This window comes from Arvicola amphibius, chromosome 2, assembly GCF_903992535.2.
Source record: "Arvicola amphibius chromosome 2, mArvAmp1.2, whole genome shotgun sequence".
Taxonomy (NCBI): Eukaryota; Metazoa; Chordata; class Mammalia; order Rodentia; family Cricetidae; genus Arvicola; species Arvicola amphibius.
The window spans coordinates 60,445,972-60,464,892 of record NC_052048.2 but is presented as its reverse complement, the minus strand read 5'-3'; the positions used below and the strand labels follow the sequence as shown (position 1 = coordinate 60,464,892).

General features: G+C 46.1%; 1 protein-coding gene across 3 annotated transcripts in view; it reads right to left on the bottom strand.

The window, feature by feature from the left end:
* The window catches only part of Antxr1 (ANTXR cell adhesion molecule 1), a 185,763-nt gene extending 166,896 nt beyond the window's left edge, over nucleotides 1-18,867 (bottom strand). For all 3 annotated transcript variants that reach the window (XM_038320077.1, XM_038320075.1, XM_038320076.1), the window contains exon 1: nucleotides 18,398-18,867. In XM_038320077.1, the coding sequence (XP_038176005.1) occupies nucleotides 18,398-18,543 (146 nt within the window). In that variant the 5' untranslated portion in view covers nucleotides 18,544-18,867. The remainder of the gene's footprint in view (nucleotides 1-18,397) is intronic.
* Nucleotides 18,868-18,921: the final 54 nt, after the last annotated feature.

Below are 18,921 nucleotides of genomic sequence, written 5' to 3'. Positions count from 1 at the left end.
CATGGAGCCGCCGCCAGAGATAGACATGCCGAAACTTTGCTGGGAGGCCATGACCTCATGGTAATATACAGATTAATAGAAATGAGTTAAATTAATATAAGAGTTAGCCAATAAGAAGCTAGAGCTAATGGGCCAAGCAGTAATTTAATTAATACCATTTCTGTGTGATTATTTTCGGTCTAAGCATCCTGGGAGGCCGGGAAGAACAAGCGACCTCCCCCACCAATGGCCTGGCTTCCATTCCTCTTTACTTTCATAGGCCAGTAGGTCGAGCACTGGTTCAGCGTCTTTTATACGTAGTGGAGGAGATGCTGTGAACTGCTGCAGTCTTTCTGGCAATTGCACAGGAAATGGTCCTCTCTGCATCACTTGCATAAGAAATGTGCATCTGAGAAAGGCAGTTGATGGATACTCCCCTGGCTCCTTGAGAATTTCAGAAAAAAGAAGGGCAGATGCTAAAAGGGAGGAGTCATATCGGCTCTAAAGGGGGCAAGTTCCCCACCCCTTAGCAGGCACCCCTCATGGTGACTGTGTTAGGCAGACAGTGGGACAAGGGAGGACCAAAGATTTCCTCACAGTTTTAATGAATTTAGTAATAAACCACAGAGCTTTAGAAAGACTTACTGCTCCTTCAATTTTCTTTATTAGCAGTTAGGACTAGTGCAGATTGGAAACTCAGGGCCCTTGTTGGAAAGCTCTTAAGAATTTCAAGTCAAGGTGGTAATAACAGATAGAGCATGTGACCAAATGCCAGCCCTTCTCACCGAGGGCACGGGTCCCAACCACACAGGCAAACACCCAGAAAGCCACCTCAGTAATGATATTCTTTGTACAATCCTACTGTATTTTCTTAGTTCAGGGGTCAGTTAACTGTTTCTGTGAAGAGCCAGACAGTAACTACTTTAGGCCCCTTGGGGGCGTGATATATGGTCTCCATGTCAACAACTCATTTTTTAAGCATAAAAGTAACCATTGAGCCCTAACAAATAAAAGTGATTCCGTTACAACAAAATTTTTTTTTAGCGAAACAGGGAGTGGGCCAAAATTTGACAACCTCTGGATTAGACAGCCACTTTCTTCCATTCTGGATCTTTCTACTTTTATTTATTTATTATTATTATGATGTGTTGATATAAAAACATAAATATCTTCCTTATAGCAGAAGTTCTGAGGTACTTCACAGCTCACTTCTGGTTCTTTGTCGCTGAGATTATGGAAGCAAAACCTTGTGTGCTGGGAGACATGGGACATTATCTGTGACTTAATAAATATTTCATGGGCATTTGAAAGGGAAGTCTAGTGTCTGTGGGGTATAGGGTTTAGGATGGATTTATTAAATCAATATTAATATTAAATATTATTCATATGCTGTCTTCAGAACGTGTAAGTGTTCAGAGTCAGACATGAAGATGCCATGTTTTCCCTCTCCACACAGGCAGAAGCCATCTTGGCACATTTTGTAAAAGTCGAAACACTGTGAAGTCCATGATTTTTACCAGGGTTCAGGATCCATTATTTGACCAAATTGTTATTTTCTTGATATTTTAAATTTAGGATTCAAGGTTTTACATTGGTGCACAGGACTGAGCGCCCAAGGTCCAAATGAGGAGCAGAAGGAGGGAAAACATGAGCAAGGAAGTCTGGACTGCGAGGGGTGCTCCCATCCACTGAGATGGTGGGGCTGATCTAATGGGAGCTCACCAAGCCCAGCTGGACTGGGACTGAAAAATCATGGGATAAAACAGGTCTCCCTGAACATGGCGGACAATGAGGGCTGCTGAGAAGCCAAGGACAATGACACTGGATTTGGATTCTACTATGCATACTGGCTTTTGGGGGGCCTGGCCTGTTTGGATGCTCACCTTCCTAGACCTGGGTGGAATGGGGAGGAACTTGGACTTCCCACAGGGCAGGGAACCCTTACTGCTCTCTGGACAGGAGAGGGAGGGGGAGTGGAGGGGGAAAGGGGGTAAATGGGAGGCGGGGATGAGGAGGAAATTTTTAATAAAATAAAATAAAATAAAATAAAATTGGTAGGCGGTTTTGTCCATGATCACACTATCTTCAGCAGATTCCGGCTTCCTAAACACACTGAGAAGAAACTCATCTTCGCCTGTGTCTGTGAGGGTCCAGCATAGAAATCTCTTAGTCCTTGAGGACATGGCAAATGTGTCCAAAGGACCCCACTCTCCCAGTCTTCCTCAAGGAAGTGCATGAATAAAAGGTAGAACATCTCACCTGAAAGGGTCTTGGGGGAACAAAAAACCTATAACATGGGCAATTCTCATCAAAACGTTGGGTGTTCTAGCTATCTCTGACCCAAGCAGGTGGGACTGGGAGGAGATTGGGAGCAAAAAAAAAATCAACAACATTTACTACCTTATGTAAATGTAGTAAGAGGAATTATTGGCTATTTTAGATTAAAAGTGCATATTTTCTTTGAAATCTAACCAAGTCTTGCACTTTGCTCCCTAATCTCATTGGAGCATTGTTAGGGCCATTACATACTTCTGCTTCTTTTTTACATCTTATTTTAAATATATTTTTTCATTTTGATACTAATCTCTTCAAGTAGTCTTTTCAGTAGGGAACAATGGATGGCACAGACTTTGAAGCCTACATGTCTGAGAAGGCTGGCTGAGCAGTTTAAAAGCCACACTCACTCAAGAGCTGTAATTACTGGGGTTGTAGAGCAGTTGGTGTTGTAAACTAAAAAACACTAAATGACAACCCAAGTCTTACTTTTGGGGGTGTGGGGGAATCTATTGTCTTCTCTTTTTCTGCTTACTCATATGCTTTAAGAATTTTTCTAGGATCAGGTAATCTAGGGACCACTTAAAAGTTCATTTGGCCCAGTGTTTGGTGAATCATAGAAGTCAATCTCCTCTCTCTGTCTCTGTCTCTCTCTCTTAAGGAAATTGTCTTCTACCATATTTATTTACTTATTTGCTGTATTATTTATAAATATGTTCTCTTCCTAGAAATTAATGTCAGATACTCATGTGCACACTCACACACACACACGTGCACACAAACATACACACACTCACAATGTACTTTACACACTATTAGTATTCTAAAGTCCTCTCTCACAATTTAAGTCTGGGAATATTTTCTGCTTACGTTCTTGCAAAAGTTTCACAAAGGGTCTTTCAACGGGATGACCCTACTTTGGGCACTTTTCAGTGAGGTGGCCATTATTTCCAAGTATTTTAATATTTAGATATGGTGTAGGCATTCCCCACAAAGACTTCTCATGATAGACTGTTCTTGTTTGTTGACATGGTCCCAACTCAACATTGAAATTATCAGGGAACTTCTTGTTTCCTTAAAGGGCTTCAATGCTCACGGCTGGCTTCATTTATTTATTTGTTTTTATTTAGTTCGATAGTTGGGTCTAGCTGTATAGCCCAGACCACTCTTGAGTTCTCATCCCTCCTGGCACAGCCTTCTGAGAGCTACAACCACAGGTGCACACCCCACATACAGCATCACATCTTCTACGCAACAATAACACAGTTTAAATGTTTCTGTGCATCTTGATTCACCTTTATGAATTTCATTGAAAAAAACAAAAACAACGCCCTTTCTAGAACAATCTGTATCTATCTGAAAATACTTTCATGCTTTTTTCACTAGCAAATGACACCAAAAAATAATTTTACTCATTAAAAAAGATGATTTTTGGAAATCATGATTCTTGGCATTAAATGTTCAAAAGCCATTGTAGGCAGCCTGTGTTTTCTTTCTTCTTTAGTCTTGAAAAGAATTTCTAACCAGAAAATGTCTACATATCCTTATCTTCTAATAAATGATTAATTTTGATTCTTGGTCGAGGGAGCTATCCAGTCTGTATTTCAGGCTTTCCTTCAGTCAGACACACTGTCTTCCACTAAGTCTTTAAACGATTTTCCCCTGAATGTTCTTCAGCAGTGAGCACTCTGGCACTCTGGATGTCCCCCCCTTCTGTTATCATCTCCCCCTCGTGGCTTTCATCTATCTATTTCCTCTTCAAACCACGCCCCCTCAAGCCCGCCTTCCAGCTGCACTTTCTGCATGGCCAGCTCTGCTCCTCATTACTTCTTGGGTGCCTTTAACTATTTCCTTATTGTTTTATACTTCATTAATTGTCCTAGATCCCTTGCTTCCCATTTCATATTTTATCTTCTGTTTCACAAATTCTTGTTTTATTTGCTTCACTAAAGCCATGTGGTGCTAACCGCTGTCTTTAACACCTTTGCCTTAACAATTCTATTTAACTGCTTATTTTAAGATGTTAAGATCTTTAGGCTCCATCTTCATCTGTGAACGTGAAGTGTAACTGAACTTCAAAATACAACAAATGACTGGGCATGAGTTCTACCGTTTGTGTCCTACAGTTTTAAGCTCCTCTGAGAACATAATCTGAGTAATGCAGTTGGCCTTGATAGGCTGAAGAGAGCAGTCGTCATCAAGCTAGGCAGAGTTGGGGATGGACTTGACCCCTGGCCTTGGCCATTCACACAAGGACACATCATCCTTGCAAGGTTTGTTGCTTGGCTCTGAACATTTACACCACTCCCACTTTCCCCTTGTTTTCTTGGTCTCTACCGGAGGTTCTCTCGTGCTGTATCTGGTCTCATTCTGGATTCTACTGCAGCCACGTAATCAAAGACAGAAGTTCCCACTTCCCTGGAACCCACACCGGATAGTCAGTGTCCGAAAGATGTCCAGGCCATTTCTTCCATGACATGAGGGTCTCTCAGCTCTCCCACATAGCCGCTCTGTGCGGTGACAGCACACGGTGGCATCTGGACACTCTGTGCGGTGACAGCACACAGTGGCATCTGAGCGCTCTGTGCGGTACAGCACACAGTGGCCCCCTGGGCGCTCTGTGCAGTGACAGCACATAGTGGCATCTGAGCGCTCTGTGCGGTGACAGCACACAGTGGCCCCTGGGTGCTCTGTGCGGTGACAGCACACAGTGGCATCTGAGCGCTCTGTGAGGTGAGAGCACATAGTGGCATCTGGCCTCCAAGGAATAGTTTGTCCCACTCAGGTCCTACTTATTTTTAATTTGAGTTGAAGATTTGATTGAAAGTTCCCTGGGAGCAAAATAAAACTTTAAACCATAACTATGGTCCATAGATTGACTAGGAACCTTGCAAAACAATAAACATAGTCAAAGAAGGACAGGGAACATTATTTTCTCAATTCTTTTATACTGCACCATTGTAGCATATTGCAGCTTTTGTATGGCTTCGTTTATCCAAATAGCTAAAGCATAACACAGTTAGCAAAGACGGAGAGGCTGGAGGTGTATTTACATCAGTTATTGTTAACCTGAGAATAATGTAGGAATTTATAAACCATATTTACCAAATATATTCTATTTATTAAACATGCATTGTTATTATTTATAATGTTTATATTTTAGGACAAAGCTTATCATATAAACATCCATTCTACCAGGTCCCATTCTTTACTATTCCCTACTTCAAATTTATTTCCAGCTTTGATACTGTTCCAGAAACTCCTTGAAAGTGTTTCTCTATTTCTTTTTTTAAACTTGGCCACAGGGTTGAAAGTAGACCCTGGCTGATCTCTTCCAAACCCAGCCCATCTGCTTTGTTTCTCATATTAAACCTACAAGCTTTGCCTGTCACCATGCCCGGATGTGATGCAGGCTCCCCTAGTCACCCCCAAGGCCTCTGTCGAGAGAATGGGCATCTCTAGGTGACGGCAAGAGCAGGGTGAGGCTGTCTATGTCTAGCATCCTGTCCTGAAGTCACAAACTATCTCCCCTTTCTCACTCCTTGGATCATTACATTTTAGCTTTCGCACTTATGATGTCCCCAGTAACACTTCTAAGAACCATTAATGCCTTCATTAAAAAAAAGATTACGTTTGTTTATTTGTGGTGCAGGAGTGGAGGTCCATGGACAACTTGCTGCAGTCGGTTCTATCCTTCTGCTGTGAGTCCCAAGGAATGAACTCAGGTTGTCAGGCCCCACAGTGAGCACCGCTGAGCCCTCTCCCAGCCCTGATGCCTTCCTCTCTGCCAAAACATTGTCTCCGTCTTCATCTTCTTGCGCCTTTTTATTCATCCATTCATTCAGCCAGCCACGTTCTTTGGAATCGACAGGGGTAAATAACGAAGACTCCTTGTGTTCTGAGTACTCTCAAACAGCAGGCCCCTGTGCTGAGCGCGTGGCGTTCACTGTCATTTAGCAATGGCAGTTGGCACTTTGGGTGTGGCCAGTTCTGCTCCCTCTGCTCTACATTTCCCCGCTTACAGGTGAGTTCACAGAGAAGCCAAGCAACTTCTTCAAGGATGCACAGCTAGTAAGTGGTAGACTTGGGATTTGATCCAGTTAGTCTAGTCTTACAATCCATCATTTGGTTTCAAACCTCAAGTCTTCAGCATCTAACCCTGTGCAAATGACCGCTATGCAATACTGCCTCCCCATGGCGGGGTTAGGAAATGTACAATTGCAGTTGATGGTGAAGATCGAGATACACTGATATGGGAACTGGGGAGTGGGGCTCCAGGAAAGGCTTAAAACTGTGGCATTTAACTGGTGGACTATTGCCCACAATAAATGAACAAAGGGTGGAAGACCAGTCACAGGTTTGTCTTCAGTCTGCTTTCTCTCAGATGACAGCTAATAATCTCAATCACTATATAATTGAAAATCCAGTTTTGAGAGACAAAGGAAGCTTTAATTACAATGGGTTAACAAAAATACACCAGGCCTCTCCTGGGCAAGTCTGGATGTTTGGTCACCTAGGTACCAAGGATTCCTACCATCCCAGATGTACCCATTGGTGGTTGGCTGTTGAATGCTATAGCTCTAACTGGGATGCCCCGCTCTTATCTCGCTGCTGCGCAGCTTCGGAAACCTGGACTTGCCTTTTCTGGGCGGGGTGACAGCAAACTGGTCGGGATGCTGCTTTTAGATTTTTGCCATTGCCAGAGGTCCTTTGTCTACTAATGGGTTCTACGTCAATGCACAGAGGTCTACAGAAATGCTACAGTCTGGATGAGATGTTTCATGACGAGCATTGAGCGTTTTTCCTCTCCTTCTCAGCACTGGGCCACCCCACTGCTGTCACAGGGTAGGAGTTGTGTGGGGTTGGGAGATTCTGAACGAGAGAAGGATTTTAAGTAGATGCAATGCAGAGGGGGCGATTGTTCCTGATTACCTGGGGACCACAAGATGCCCCAGTCATGTGTCTTAAAGAGAAGTGGGCATCACTTACGTGGAGATGGGGTGGGGATGGCACCACTGCAGCTAAAGGTGTGGCTTAGTTACAGGACTCACACAGTATCTTCATTGTAAGTTTAAAAGGTGTGGGATGTGGTAAGAGATGAAACTTGGGCACTACACAGTGAGCACAGCAATGAAAGTCCTGAGTGTTTCGCCAGGGCATTCACCCTCGGTACTGAGGGAGCGTTAACCATGTTGAGAGCATTGCATAAGAGGAGGAAGTTGGTGTCAAGGTTAGATTTTGTTTTCATTGTTGGTGTTTGGATTGATTTGGTACTAGAGTTCCAGAAGACAAGATGGATGAGGTATAAAAAGAGATCAATTTGGGGAGAAGTTCACTGAACTGATAAAAAAAATGGTGGAACCCTGAGCTAAGGAGATGGCCGGGAGAATGGGGCAGACCCAGGGCAGATGTGGGTGTCAGATCTTCAGCTCAAGTGCCCAGCTTGCAGCAGCATCATCCTTTGAGACCAGTACCACGGGAGGAGATGGCTTAGAAGCAAGTGTCCAGATAATCCTCCTTCCCCCAGCTTGCTCCCCTCCTTCCCTGGTGCTACAGTCCTGTGTGGCTTCTCTCCCCACCACCCTGCTCTGCTCTGCTGAGCGTAGCTTCTTCTTCTGCCCAGACAACTCCTACTGGCAAGTCCTCTGGGCTGGACCTTGGCCGTCCCCCTCCTCAAACCCCACATCTTCTTGACATTTTAAAGTCCTTATGTCATTATATTAGTTATGAGCCATGCCTATATTTTCACCTGCTGCCCTTGGGCTAACAATATTCAAGGCTTTATTTCCAGTCCCAAGGCTCCAATGAAGCCGCCTACTCAGTGTCTCCACCCAAGCGCCCTCCATGCTCAGACTCGCTCCAGCCACGACAAGGCTCTCTAGCATTCTGAAACCTGCTGCTTCCCAAGGCAGCTTCCCCTCCCCCACACTCTCAGCCTACTGCTCAAGTCTTGCTCTCACAACAAAAAGCTTCCAGCTTCACTATTCTCTTGTCTCCATCCCCGCCGCAAGCAGAGGTGATCGATATATAGCTAATAGACATGAGGTGATCGATATATAGCTAATAGACATGAGGTGATCGATATATAGCTAATAGACATGAGGTGATCGATATATAGCTAATAGACATGAGCACACCGCCACTGCTCTCAGAAACTCCTCATCTTAAAAAAAGAAATTACTAATCTACAAAGTTATTGCTGGAAGGATAAAGTCCAGATTCTTCCAGGGTCTTCCCTGTCACACTTACACGGCAGTTAATGTCACTCGGCTTTTCTGTACATTGCTTCTTTACCATTTGGCAAAATCTCACTCAATTTCCAGGTTCCTGCTCCAAAGTTACCTCCTCTCCAAAGCCTGCAAAAATCCCTCTCTTATCAACCCAAACTACATCACTAGCATTTCTCTTGCTTTGTCTTTTCCAATGCACCTCGAGCTCCCTGAGAAATGGACATGCTCTTTATAATTCTTAAGGCTTAGCAGTTTCACAAATACTAAACTGAGCCAGGCATGGTGGCACACGCCTGAAACCCAGTACTTGAGTGACAGAAGCAGGCACGCCAAGAAGAGTTGAAGGCCAGTTTGGGTTACACGAAATCCTGTCACAACATGCATACACACACACACACGCACACGCACACGCACACACACACACACGCATGTGCACGGGAGTGGGGAGAAGAGGAGAAGAAATAAACAGATTTGATATGTACCTTACCCTGGTGAGATAGTCTCCATCGCACTGAACATGGAAGCATCATTGGAGGACCACAACATTTCTCTAGGGTAGTTATCACCGCCAGCGGCATGGACCACTGATGTCTTCATTGCCGCTGTGTCCACCATGACCATCAGCCTTGTTGCCATCATCACTGTTATCATCACCCGTCACTGTCAGCACCATGAGCATCATCATCTCTTTCACCATCACCACTATGATCATCCCTGTCACCATCAGTACCATGAGAGTTACCCCTGTTATCATCACCACCATCTCTATAACCATCCCTCTGCCATGACCATCACCATCATCCCTGTCACCATTACCCTCATCTCTATCACCATCATCCCCGACACTACCATCTTTGACACAATCAGTTACCATCACTATCATCCCTGCCATTATCATCAGCTCCATCATCCCCATCACCTTCATGTCTGTCACCATCATCCTTATTATCACCATCAGTACCAGCACCACCATCTTTAATACTACCACTCATTGCCTGGATTTCACGTATGTTATATATGTCTGAATTTCACTCATGCATGCATTTGCCAAATGCAGGTTAAAAATTTTAATATTTAGAACATTTCCCTGAGAATAAGTTTAATGCCCATTTTATTAACGAGAAGGAGCAGATCATTGGAGAGGTTAACAGATTTAAAATCACTTCCCCAAGTCCATAGTGCTTGGTTAAAGCTTGAGCTAAGGTTTAAAACTGGAGCTGTCTAAGCCCAAAGTTGGCATCCATAGCCCCTGTGACTGAGCCTTCGTTTATCCCTGTGCAGCAATGAAGCACAGTTCATTCTAGAGACTTGATGGAAACAGAGCCAAGGTTGGTCCTAGTGAGTGAGCATCGTGGCTTGTGTGTGTGTGTACAAAATAGGATTTGTCAACACTGGTGGACAAGTAATGGCCTACCTGCTACACCGTTCTCCCTCCTCCAACTGCTACACCCGTTCTCCCTCCTCCACCTGCTACACTATTCTCCCTCCTCCAACTGCTACACCATTCTCCCTCCTCCACCTGTTACACCCGTTTTTCCTCCCCAACCTGCTACACCGTTCTCCCTCCTCTGCCTGCTACACCCATCTCCCTCCTCCACCTGCTACACCGTTCTCCCTCCTCCACCTGCTACACTGTTCTCCCTCCTCCACCTGCTACACCGTTCTCCCTCCTCCACCTGCTACACCATTCTCCCTCCTCCACCTGCTACACCCGTTCTCCCTCCTCCACCTGCTACATCCGTTCTCCATCCTCCACCTGCTACACCGTTCTCCCTCCTCCACCTGCTACACCGTTCTCCCTCCTCCACCTGCTACACCGTTCTCCATCCTCCACATCATGTTGGCTTTTTCATCACCACCCAAACAAGGACTCTCTCTGGCGTTCCGTTTGCAGGAGCATGCTGCCTCAGCTACCGTTTGTTCTTCAGGGAGGAGGGAGGCCAGTTGTTCTTGTCTTTCCCCTTGGCCTCACAGATTCTGTGAGAATGAGTGACCTACACCATGGCCATCTGAGAATCATCTGAGGAGAGTTTGTAAAGTTCCAATAAAACCAGGACCTAGCCTGGGCAGAGAACCACGGCTTTGGTACTCACTTCCAAGGTCAACACTTCTCACTGGTTCTTTATAACTTCCCCTGACCCTGCCCCGCCCCGCCCATTGCCATTTCTGCTGGGATGGATCCTTGGGTACTAGTAATAAACAAACCTTTTTTAGTGTATTTGTGTGTGTGTGTGTGTGTGTGTTTTTAACAATTTGTTTTGTTGGGATTGTGTTTCTGCATGGAAGTCTGTGCCCCAGGTGTAGTGCCTGCAGAAGCCAGACGAGGGCATCGGAATCCCTGGGATTGGAGTTGTAGATGACCATGAGCCAATGTGTGGGTGCTGGGAGTGAAATCCAGAGACCCTGGAAGAGCAGCAGTGCTGGTAAACACTGGGCCATCTCTCCAGCCCGGAAGCAACAAACTCAGCATGTGTTGCTCTACTCTCCATCCTTTATCAGGGATTCTCAACAAAGTGGAACCAACCCTAGGTGGCTCTTAAAAATAAATATAGAGCCGGGTGGTGGTGCCACGCACCTTTAATCCCAGCACTCGGGAGGCAGAGGCAGGTGGATCTCTGTGAGTTAGAAGCCAGCCTGGTCTACAAGAGCTAGTTCCAGGACAGGCTCCAAAGCTACAGAGAAACCCTGTCTTGAAAAACTAAAAATAAATAAATAAATAAATAAATAAATGAATGAATGATAAATGTAATGATCAGGAAGAATCATGATATTTAGATGACTAGAACTAGGAATGTTAAGTTACCCTTCACTCCTGCATAATGAAAAACTGCCTTACTGGGTGTGACAGCCTCATCTCCATCAAGAAACACTGGTAGGAGTAAAAAAACCCCAAAGTCACACTCCGAATCCACCTCTTAACTCAGCTGCCTCCGTGTACCAGGGCTGGATTTGCTGCCTAGCCGTCAAATTCCCTCAGATTCCACCAACTAAATAAAGAGAAATTCTTGTCTTTCAAATGTATTTGTGTCACACTTTGGTGACTTCCCCTTTCCACCCTATCAAGCTGATTCCTACCTGTGGCACTAAAGGGTTCCTCTTAAGTATGGACGAAATGGGGAAGGGAAGAAAGGAGATGTGGTGCCACCTCCCAGGTAGATCTGAAATGCTAGCCTCGTAGTCACTCCTGATTGGTTAGCACACCCTAGCCCATCAGCTCCAAACTGACCCCTTCCAGACGTGTTGGCTCCTTATCCGGCTTAGCTGCTATTCTTGCTTATGCAGGCCAGTGGAGTGTATAATTATGCTTGCAGTAGAGGCAGCAAGTGCCCACACATATCTGGCATTTCTGTCTTCTGGCATACACTTCTTCAGCCCCTTTCCACAAGGTGAGGGCCCATGTCCAGTATGAGCCAGTGGGCTATGAGTGGCAGGATTTGAGTTGCTTCCTCTGTAGCTGTGATGGAGAAGAGACCCTCCTTCTCCATCCATGGCAGCCCTAGCTCCCAGGACAGCCATGAGTGCAGCCTGTCATGAGTCTTGAAGGCTGCTTATCACCAGAGCATAACGTAGCTCGCCCTGACGCCCTGACTTATTTAATGTTCTTTTGACTGCTCAGTCTTGAATTTTTCAAGTAAATTGTGGCTTTGAGGTTGGTTTTACAGATTAAAGTGGCCTCAGCCAGTCTTTCTACACTTCAGTTCCCCCCCACCAGTACAGTGGTGACGGTGACTGTACAGATGTTACGGGACTGTAAAGGCTAACCAGGCTTGCACAGATACCATTTATACCATAGCGCCTGGCAGGGAGCCAGGACCGTGACAGTCACTTGTTATTTGTCCTGCTGATATAAACTTGACTTTGATTGCCCTGCCCCAAACCATCACTGGAGCCTTCAGCTTTGGCTTACCAGAGGCCCTCTTGTGTTCTCTGCCTAAAAAGCCACCAGTCCAGACTGCTTCCAGACTGCTTCCGGCTTCCAGACTGCTTCTGGCTTCAGCCGTCTTTGCACCTCCCGGGACAGGACATGGCTTGTTGTAGGCACTGTCTATCCCGGTTTTCATTGCGGGGCCAAGTGCTTCAATCACTTTGACCACCACTGAGTACATGTCTATGTCAAGTACATGAATAATAAGCCAAGTATAATGGAGGAAATCAAGTGTCTTTCTCAATGAGAACTTGGTGTGTCTGAAAAAACACATCAAAATGTGTCCAAATAGCCTCTTTGTCTTGTGTTAGTACAAGGGGCTAAATCTGGCCTCTCGTTCTGCCACCCAAAACGGACACCCATTTATATTAGCATGAAGTGAGTCTAATTTGCATTTGTGTGTCAGGTGTGTCTGTCCAAGGGCTGCCAGAGTTTGTCCTAGACACTGGGAGATAATTACAGGTTATAATTATAGGAGAGATGGCTTCTCCCAGCCCCTCCTGGACTCTATTCTCAGTGTGACACCGAGTTTTCCCAGGTCTCCAGAGGTAAGAAAAGTGGAGGTAATGTACTTGGCAGTCGTAGAGGTAAGTTAATCACCCAGATAGAAACACAAAACAAACGCTTTCATCTTACTTGGGTCTCGTCTACACCAAGCCTTCCTATCTGTAGGCAGTTCTACCAATGATCGCTTGGCCCACTAGGCCCTCTTCAAATCTGGAACCAAACTGCTGGAATGTTAGAACAAAATAAAATCCTGGCCCCAGAGAAATGCTTGTTCTGGTGTCTTTTAAGGTTACTATTGCAGCTTGTTGGAGGTAGCCTAATGCCTGCTGCCCCCTCGCTCGGTGCCAGCTTTGCAGCCTCGTTACTCTAAATGACTTTCCAAGACATTCAGAAAACAAGCCCCATCTGTGTACCTTGACATATCCGCAAGCTTGAATTTCCCCGTTCCATCAAACTCAATCTGAACAAACCACCAACTTATTGGACCTTTAAGCGCAGAATACTCGGAGGCACTGGTCACACCCGGGAGTGTGAATCACTAGCCCCAGGTCTCCGGGAGGTGGGAGGGGTGGATGCAGGAGCATGCAAATTTCTCACCAGCAGTAGCTGATGGACACTGGTCCAGTAGCTGCTCCATAATTAAGCAGTCTTAACTGCTTGGGATCCATGATTTACTGAATCATGGTGCAGGGATTTTTAATTTCTGGAACCTTCTGGGTCTCACTGGCCGTACTCCCATGTGCTTCTCATTATAGCCCAACGGCACAGGGTAGAGATCAGCAGAGAAGGCCAGGCTGGGGGGCCGGAGCAGACAGGGTCCTGCTCTGCTGCTCTGTCAGGATCTAGTCCTGGTTGTAGACAATTCTAACCCAGGGGGGTGAACTAAAGTTTCTACCACCTACAAAATAGGGTTCACCCCATCTACCAACCAGGGGCTGCCTCGGGCCTTGTGTAAGCATGTGAGAGACTGGGAACTCACCTAAATCTGGACTTTGAACATTTCCTTCATAGATTAATCATTGGGAACCCGGGTCTTTTCAAGAAAAGCAATACTCTACCCAGCGAGGTTCCAGTCTAAGATGACAAATATCTGTCTGTATCCACTAGTTTGTGTGCCATGCTCCCTCACAGCTTGCAGATCAGCACACCTTACAATACCCAGTGGAAGTCTGTGAAAATGACAAGCTGGGCTTCCTTTGTTTTGGAAAAGGAGATAGAGACAATTGGTTGAGCAAAAAGTAAGTCTCACCCTGCAGCCCCACCCTCGGCATCCCTGCTCTCTTGGCAGAGTTCTATTTTTGAAGTCTTTATGGCACAAGTATCACGGCCAGCACTTCCCCGAGACTGGAGATGGAAAAATCTGCCTTCTCCTTCTACATAAAGAAGATTAATACGTGGCATGTAAATGCACATTGCCGTGACAAAGGACCCTGCCAGGAAGGAAAAGTACATCCATGTCCATGGTGGGTCCTGAAGACCCCCTGGGAGACTTTTAAGAGAGGTTCTGTTGTTCTTCTCTGGGCAGGGACCTTCCAAATCGGATTTTCAAGTCCCTGATTGAATTCCCAGCAAATTACTCTTCCCAACTATAACCAGAAAAGCATGTTTATATAAACATGAAATTCCATCAGTGTAAAACCCTGTACAACCCAGTTGCCAGAGCCCCTAATAACGCCCTATTGTGTTACTGTGGTGTTCTGGGTTATCATTATACAGTCTTTGCTCCTGGTTGAGAAAACATGACGTTCCATTAACTATACAATCTGGACTCCCTCCAGGCCAGAGATGCATCCTGCTCAAAGCTGAGGAGAGCTGAGCTTTAATGCCACAGGAAAGTGAACTGACTATCGGAGGGGAGAAATAGCAGGGGTGGGGAGAGCAGCCGCAGACTTGGTCCCTGTGACCCACAGCTCTGCCTGTAGCTAGCACCCCAGCCATCAAGGGGCTCAGAAGCCCAAGCACAAACCAAGTCAGCATTCTTTCCCTTCCCACTCTGCTGTGGTCTGCTGATGCACAGCGGTATCTGGGGAGCTCCTCTCCAGGATGGAGGAGTCTGCAGGGAGACTACCCTGCAGCCTGCTTGCCATGCCTGCCTGCTGGCCCATTTACCGGTTTGCCTGATTGTGGGTGTAGCTAGAGGCATATACACAGAGTAAAAGTTCCAGCAAGCTTTAAAAATACCCCAGAAAGACAACGATGGGAAGTCAGAGGCTAGAATTAAGTAGTGAGGGGTTGAGAATTTAGTTCAGTGGCCAGAGCCCCCTCCACACATCTCCTTAAGAATTCGAAATTGCTGGGTGGTAGTAGCGTACAGCTTTAATCCCAGCACTCAGGAGGCAGAGGCAGGTGGATCTCTGTGAGTTCGAGGCCAGCGTGGTCTACAGAGCAAGTTCCAGGACAGCCAGGGCTACACAGGGCTACACAGAGTTTTTTTTCTTAAAAAACAAAACCAAAAACAAACAAAGCATTTTCCTGAATATAAAATTGGTATGTTTATTATAGAGAAATTGGAAATTTCAGAAGTTAAAACTCTTATCTTCTGGAGAGGAATTCTAATCCTAACAGTAAGTCCAGACATGCACATGCAGGTGGTAGCTTGGCTTTGCTCTGTTCTGAGAAGGGATCTAGTTACTTAGCCTAGTTTGGCCGTGGTCTCCCAAGTGCTGGCATCAAGCCTGGCCTCACTTCTTACAAAGGTGGAATGCACACAATGTTTGGAAACATAATAGTATAAGTATTATGTATTTCTCCTAAAATATCTTGCAAACATGCACAATCCGCAAAGGCTATGCAGTATATATACTCTGCATATTTCATGTCTTACTTAAATCCCATTGTTAGACATTTAGGTAATTCTCAGCTTTTTACTATAAACCGCACTACCATAGACACACAGTAAGGGCTCCTCTTTGACTACATTTCTTTCTTTCTCTCTCTTTCTTTTAAGATAAGGACGTGCTGGATGGAAAAGAAGAACCTTAGCTGTGTTAAAAGCATGCGATACTTCCTGCCAAAGCATTGTCTCGCCCACCCCCCTCACATGGCAGCCACATGTGACTATTTAATTTAAACAAAATTAAAAGTTCACAAACTCATTTGCATGGGGACCACATACAACGAGTAGCTACTGTTCTGGACAGCAGGAGCACAGAGCACTTCTGTCCTTCTAGAAAGTTCTACCATGCAATTCAAGTCCACAAAGACCATCAATTTACACCATCCCTAGCAAGACAGGACACAGGTGGTCGACATTGGGCTCTGCAATGCTTTAAAAACCTCTGCCGACCCAATAAGCACAGCATCTTGCTTGATCTTTTTCATTTCTTTAATTGCAAGTGAAACAGAGTGGTTTTGTTTGTGCATTAACTTTCCCAAATTTAATTTCCCAAGAAAACTTTATGACATAAGGCTAATTTCATTTCTAACTAGCTTTTGCATACTAAGATCAGGCTTCAGAGAGTAAATTAGGCTGTAAAACCTTTCCCAGCTTCCTATATTCCACTTACGCTATTGTGTCACCCACTGAAGAGCACAATGCTTACAAATTCAGATCTCCCTCTATTCTTTCCCATGGCTTCTGTGTTCCTGTCATTCTCTATAAGATGCAAACCTGAGGTTACACAGACCTTCTTCACCACTCGCCAAAGAGCATTTCTAAAAACTAATGAACTCATTGCCCATTTATTTGAAATTCCACTAAGCATTCACAGGTACTTATATAGTTTTCTATTTTGTCCACATACGCTTTGAACTTTTCCAAACTGTTTTTATTAATTTGCGTTCTAATACATTCCAATATTTTCTGAGAAATTATGTCTTCATTATTCTTTTCCAAAAATGTTTTATACCTTTTGACTTGGTTGCCCCCCCCCCAAATAATCCTAAAATGATTCTTCTGGATTTCTTCCATCACCACAATAAATTCGTTTATAAACTGGACCAAATGTTCAGCCCAAATTATAGAATTAGGTTGTGTTCACAGCACCCCACAGTCCTCTGGGGGAAAGGGAATTTGTTGTTGCTGATGTTCATGGTTCAAATTTCCCCATGGGTTCCTTGGAAACCTGTGGTTTTTGTTTCTTTTGAGTCTCAGGTAGCCTGGGTTGGCCTCAAACTCACTATGTAGCCCAGGAGCACAGGATCATCTTAAACTCCCGGTCCCCTTGCCCCCACCTCCCTACGGCAAGGATTGCTGGACTCAGCCACCACCACCACCACCACCACCACCACCACCACCACCACCACCACCACCACCACCACGAGTTTATTGGTTTCTGTGGTGCTGAGGAACAAACCCAGGGTTGGGCATTCTAGGCAAGCTTGCTACTGAGATGAGCCCCAGCCCTCGAGTTCTCTTCAAAGAGCACAATGCCCAGCACCTTTGGCTTCAGAGTCCCAGAGTTCCCCGCACCCAGGAGCTCCAGCTCCCACCTGCTAAAAGGCACAAAAGATTTTCCATTTCTTAGCCTGAGCCTGAAATTTTAAGTATCCACCTTCTCGTAAATCTGTAAGAAAAGAGATCTCACTTTTTATCCAAAGAATCTGGAGTTCAAAAGAGCCTCTACGGAAAAACCAAGCCCCAGCAGCAACTGCGAAGCACATTTGGTGTCCAGCGGCCGGCTTATTTTTCAGCAACTCCTGTTCCAACTCGCAAATACTTTCCAGTCTGTGAAATTCATCTCCCGACCACTGCAAGCGCCTCTCCTGGCTCCGGCACAAATCTAAGGAGCCCGGATCTTGAGGGACCTTTTATTGTTGCTTCTCAGCAGAGCGCATGAAGGAGCGCTTGAGTGACTGCGGCTTGGCAACCCTGTGGGGATCTGGAAAGTGCTGGACTGGTCTTAACTCAGTTCTTCCTTAAGCAAAGTCCATTTTAGTCAAGAGGCCAATCAGGCTGGCTTCCCTGGCAGCCCATCAGTCAAAAAAGCCAACAGCCCAGATTTACCTACTTCTCAGCTCTGGAGGCAAAGGGCGCTGAGGACATCTGCCAGTATCTGAAAGCATTTTTGGTTGACACCACTTAGGCGGAAGGGTGGCAATGTGACTGGCAGCTATCTATAGGGTAGGGGGCAGGATGGTACTCAGCCCCCTACTAGACCATTCCTCAAACGGCAAACTGGAATCCCAGAGGTAAAGAATCCCCGGCTTAGACTCACATTAAGTGCCCAGGGTCATCAGGCATCAAGCCACGAGAACAAAGACTGCATTTTGGGGCCGGACATTTGCAAAAGGAGATAGCTGGCTTTGAAGAGTACTCTTGCCTCTCTGGAAGTATCTGCAAGTTCTACTTTTGGTTGCAATCGTTACCACTAAGATGGGAAGCAATCAGTCAACTGCATCCTCCCGGGACTCACAAGCTAGGGGCCAAAAACAGTAAGAAAAACAGGCAAAGCAGCCAGAACCGCGCACAGCTGGGGACCAAGTCCAGCAGTGGCGTCCTTGGGGACCACCCGCCGGGGAGCAGCATCCTCCAGACACTTACTTGTCCAGGATAAAGTAGAGGTCGAATCCCCCATAGCAAGCTGGTCCCCCGTCCTCGCGACGTCCCCCGTGTCCGGCGCACACGAGCACGAGCGCAGCCACGCAGAGTCCCCGCAGGCCCGCGCCCAGGCTCCCCGCGCGGTCCATGCTGCTGCCGGAGCACTGCCTCGCTTGTGTCCACAGGACCTCAGGGACTCGCCATTCGCGGCGGGGCTCCCGTCCGGTCCCCTGGCTCCCTTGAAACGCCCGGAAGCAATTGTCCAGAAAAGTTCAAGGGTTTTGCTCTGGTTTCCGCCGGTTCTGCGCCGGGGTTTCGGATTTCAGGGACCCCAGGGCGCTCTGCAGAGTGGAGCTGCTGGGCTCGGACCGTCAGGCCGCTCCCAAGCTAAGCTTCAAGCTTTGCAGTCGAAGCAGTTCCGTCCTGACGGCTCTTTGTCCTAGATTTTAAGTATGATGGGGTGGGTTTTCAAATTGTTCTTGGTTGGGGCAGTGCGGTGTCTTGCTCCCTCCCCTCTCCCCTCCTTT